Source organism: Aedes aegypti, chromosome 2 (genome assembly GCF_002204515.2).
Source record: "Aedes aegypti strain LVP_AGWG chromosome 2, AaegL5.0 Primary Assembly, whole genome shotgun sequence".
In the NCBI taxonomy this organism is placed as follows: domain Eukaryota; kingdom Metazoa; phylum Arthropoda; class Insecta; order Diptera; family Culicidae; genus Aedes; species Aedes aegypti.
The window spans coordinates 100,577,606-100,581,961 of NC_035108.1; the positions used below are offsets into that span (position 1 = coordinate 100,577,606).

Here is a 4,356-nt window from a genome sequence, read left to right on the forward strand (position 1 = left end):
AATATGCAAGAAAGCATGCAATATTGGCGAATGTTGGATGCAAGATCATGAAATGTTTCAGTTTCACTCAAGTTTGCAAGCATTCCTGAATGCAATGAGGCAGTTTACATTATTTATCGTTTAATATCAAATGATAATTCGATTCGACAATCATGAAAGTTTACGTGACATGTAAATTTAAGATTTTTTTGCTGTGTGTTATATTTTTTGTTTGATTGTTTTCAAAATATACATGGAAAGGCGACACTACTACTGTTACTGGAGAAGTACTCGTAGAACATTCAGTTGAGATGCAGGGTCTTTCCAAGTAGGGAGGTCACGTGAGAAACAAAAACAATAAAAAGCAGAGTATTTCATTTCAAAATCATGAACGTTTTATGAAAAACAAAAATTAACTATTTAATGCAAATTAAAACAAAAAAAACTTACAAGCTACTGTCACTAGCAAACAATTAATTGCACAAATTGCTCTAAAATATCACATCAAATTGGATTACGCCCTAGCAGGGGCTGCAGCCGCTGGCGCTCCATAGGTAGTGAACGGAACTGGAGCAGCGGCAGCAGCAGCAGTCAAACGAGCAGCCGTTGCTACCGAAGCGACCGGGGCGGCAGGGGCTGGAGCTGCATTGGGCACTGGGACAGGGGCATCGGCAACGGGAGTTGCAACCGGGTTAGCAACTGGAGTTGCGATTGGTGTTCTGGCAACGGCAACCGCTGGTGCTACAACTGGGGTTTGGGCAATAGCTGGCGTCACGGCAGGAAGGAAAGCTGGGGCAGCTGGAGCAAAGAAAGGATTCGCAGCGGCGTAGGTCAGTGGTGGCAGAGCTGGAGCGATTGGATTAAGGGGAGCAGCAGCGGGCACAGGAGCGGCATAGGTGATCGGATTGACTGGAGGCAGTAGGCTGGGGAAATAGCTTCGTCCAACAGTTTGGGAGTAGGCGGTGCTAAGGAGTCCCTGTTGGAAAAATGGAGCACTGTAGGCCAGAGGCGCGCTGTATGCTAATGGTGCGTTGAATGCTAGAGGAGCGCTGTAAGCGAGAGGGGCTGCTCCGAGAAGTCCAGGCTCTGGTTTGGCAACAGCAACGGCCAGGCAAGTGGCGAAAACCTAAAATATAATCGAGAAATTGTAAATAATAATACCCAAATTTTCAAAACTTCAAATCATCTTACCAATTTGGCGAACATTTTGGGCTTGCAAGGAGCGATATTTGCGAATAATCGATTGACTTAGCAGTGATAGCCAATTGAACGAGCCCATCCGTATTTAAGTCACTTCTCCCACTACCTCACCGATCGATCAGGGGGTGACATTGGTGGCCAGCATAATAACGAGAGAATTACATAAAACGCAAAATTTGACAACTTTGTCACTTTCGCTCGTGTCCTCGGGCGGCAAGCCTTTCGATCGATCCAACCAAACGGGCGATGCATCAGTAACCTACAGCCAATAACGTCCTCTTCAGCGCCACTTCGCACAGTGGCGCATGGTCGGATAAAACCTCAATAACTTATGTACTCAAAATCATCTATTAACTTTTTTTCAGACTTGTAAACTATTGAGTGATTTCCCAATCCCCAATTTCCCAAAATTTTAGATTGATCAGTTTTTTTTCGACTTTTGCAGTATTTTAATTGTGGAAAAGTAAGTAAAATTGGACTGCATGAAATTCGTCAACTGTCATCCACCTGGCAAACTTAAAACAGCTGAATCTCATTGAAATCATTTGAACTCAATAGGCTTGAAAAACGTAGTCCTTGAGAAATTTTATTTTTAAAATGTTAACCCATATAGGCATAAGTGAAAGAAAATCAAGTAATGCAAATACTTAACGGATTTCAATTATTTTTTGTCATTACACTCGTACACATATCTAGTTTCTTAAAGTGGCCTAATGAATCTCTAGAATGTTCCTGTGGCAAGGGTTTTTTCCAGTGGGTCACTGGTCAGATCGGGTGAAAAGGGAGCTGTGCTTTTGTGCTCCTAGAGAAAGGCAAATTTCAAATCACAGATAGAATTTCCATACTCTCAGTCGTACAATAGTTTTTTCTCAAGCTTCGATTTGAATTTATCAATTTTTATTAATACAACAAGAAAGCTAAAATAGCAACAGAAGTCAAAACCTTTTCCAGCCAACCAATAAAGTCAAAGTTCTGTGGGTTTAAAATCAAATTTACTGCAGCATTCAACACCTTACTTGAAATTTTTAAAGATGTTGGATTTCGAGATATCAAAGCTCAACAAACTGATTTCTAATTAGTAGCAAATTACGAAATAAAATCTGTTTCCAATGTTTGTTTTTCCGTCGATGAATCTCAGCACGCCTCAGCTGTCAAATTTGTACAGATTTATCACCTTAACATTCACATGCTTGCACACGGTCATCAAAATCCAAAGCAAACCGAGATCGTTCAAAATAAAAATGTCATGACGCTTCAAAATTGTAGGTACTATTTTGTCTCAAATGCCAAACAGACTTATATTCTGAAAACTCGTTTTTTGTATGGCGATTTGGTTGAAATGTTTTGCTGAAATATGACATCAAATCACCAGGAAATGGCAGTCAATTTCAATTCAATTTTGAGTCTTCTAATCTGTTTTATACCTTGGGAGTAGTGATGATTCGCTAGTTTAAGGCCAGTAGAACTAGCTCAGATGAATTTAAATGCGCAATTATTCATTTGAACTCAATTTAGTCGTGCTGTATGGAACTTGAATCAAGGTGTTCGGAATATGAGACAGAATGAACACAATGTTCGGCATTTGAATCAAAATGTTGTTCCATACTATTAGGTAAGTAGGTGTGTAAAGCGATTCAAAAATTGAAGTTTTTTGTCGATTTTTCGTGCGGTGCGTGCATTTTGATGGGCAGTACTAAGTTACGGCTCACGCTTTTGTTCGTTATTGAGAAGCGACGGATCGCGGAGGAGTTAAAAAAAAGAAATTTGGTGAGTTTGTTATGATCAGCAGCGCATGATCACAATGCGTTAATATCAACCATTTGTCGCCCAGAACGTTTACCGAACGTATCCTATGGCACAACCCTTTCCATCAACATTCCACAACATCCCGTAACAGCATCTCTCTGCATCTTTCTCAAGTAGGTGTTCAAACAATCATCCTCTCCCAATCCCCATCTTTCGCAAAGACGAAGACAGCTCTCAGCCATTGGAGGATGCGTCAATTTTGTCTAAGAGCTAGAGGTTAGTCCCAAATGTCTGACTTTGGTAACGGACGGGAAGGAGGCAACCCTCATACAATGGTCTAGGATTGTACCACCTACGAATTTGTGCGAAATGCTTAATGCCAATGCTAATTCTTATCTAGAGTGATAAAGGAATTCACTGGTTCAATGAAAAAGGTTGAAAGAACATTAACCAATCAGCAATATAGTAAAGTGGGGCAAAAGTTCGAGTGGGGCAAGAGTTTCTCTTTAAGATTTCTAGCTTAATTCAAAACAAAACTCATAAATTTCATGGTGGTTCGAATGCTATTCAAGTAAGAGGCTTTCACTCTAAATATCATAAAAAATGATTTGGAAAAGTTATGGATATTTGTTGTTTTTCGACGTAAATATTGTAACTTTTGGACAAACAAAATAGAAACAAATAGAGATAACACCGTTTTCAACATTTTATGTAAGGCTTTTGCCCCACACTAGAATCGAACTCTTGCCCCACCGGTGGAGCAAAAGTTCGTTTAAGACAATCAATTTTGAAACTTAAAATTGGGTTAATATTTTGACATAAGTTTGTTCAGCAAAATTATATCCAATATGTTGAAGGATCACTGCATGGTATTTATTTTGTTTCAAGTGCTATTGCTTTTTTTAAACTTTGATTATACCACTAAGGTCGAACTTTTGCCCCACCTTACTCTACAGAACAGTGACCTTTGCGAATAGGCCTGGTGTAGTGGTTAGAGCACATACCCCCCATACCAAAGATCGAATCCCAACCCCGGCATAGCCACTTATAACGTTCAGGTTACAGTGACGACTACTTTGGAAGAGAAGCTAAGTCTCGAGGATTATTTATTACAGGCATTGGACATCCCTACAGGGTGATTACTATTTCCTGTCAGTAAAATAAGTAATCATAGAATCATAGAAAAAAGATGGTTGTATGAATTTTAATTACCTGTGCATATCCAGTTTTGGACATCTATAACATTTGTCTTCACTATACATAGATAACATATTTATTTTTTTTACCTTAATTTCCAGCCACATGCGTTGTTTCAGAAGCATTAAGTTAACACGCACGTTATTCAGAAGCATATTTTTTACCCAAAAAAGACATATTTTTTTCGCTAAAATTTTCCATAATATGTCTAATGCTATTCCCTAGTAAGTCTGA

At 39.3% G+C, this 4,356-nt stretch overlaps 1 protein-coding gene across 1 annotated transcript; it reads right to left on the reverse strand.

Annotated features, from left to right (window-relative positions):
* Nucleotides 1-367: 367 nt before the first annotated feature.
* Nucleotides 368-1,311, reverse strand: LOC110675101 (cyclin-dependent kinase inhibitor 1C-like). Its single transcript, XM_021839486.1, has 2 exons — nucleotides 1,171-1,311; nucleotides 368-1,105 (listed from the first exon to the last, which is right to left on the reverse strand). Exons 1-2 carry the CDS (start codon nucleotides 1,183-1,185, stop codon nucleotides 494-496), a joined length of 627 nt encoding a protein of 208 aa, XP_021695178.1. The 5' UTR covers nucleotides 1,186-1,311; the 3' UTR covers nucleotides 368-493.
* Nucleotides 1,312-4,356: the final 3,045 nt, after the last annotated feature.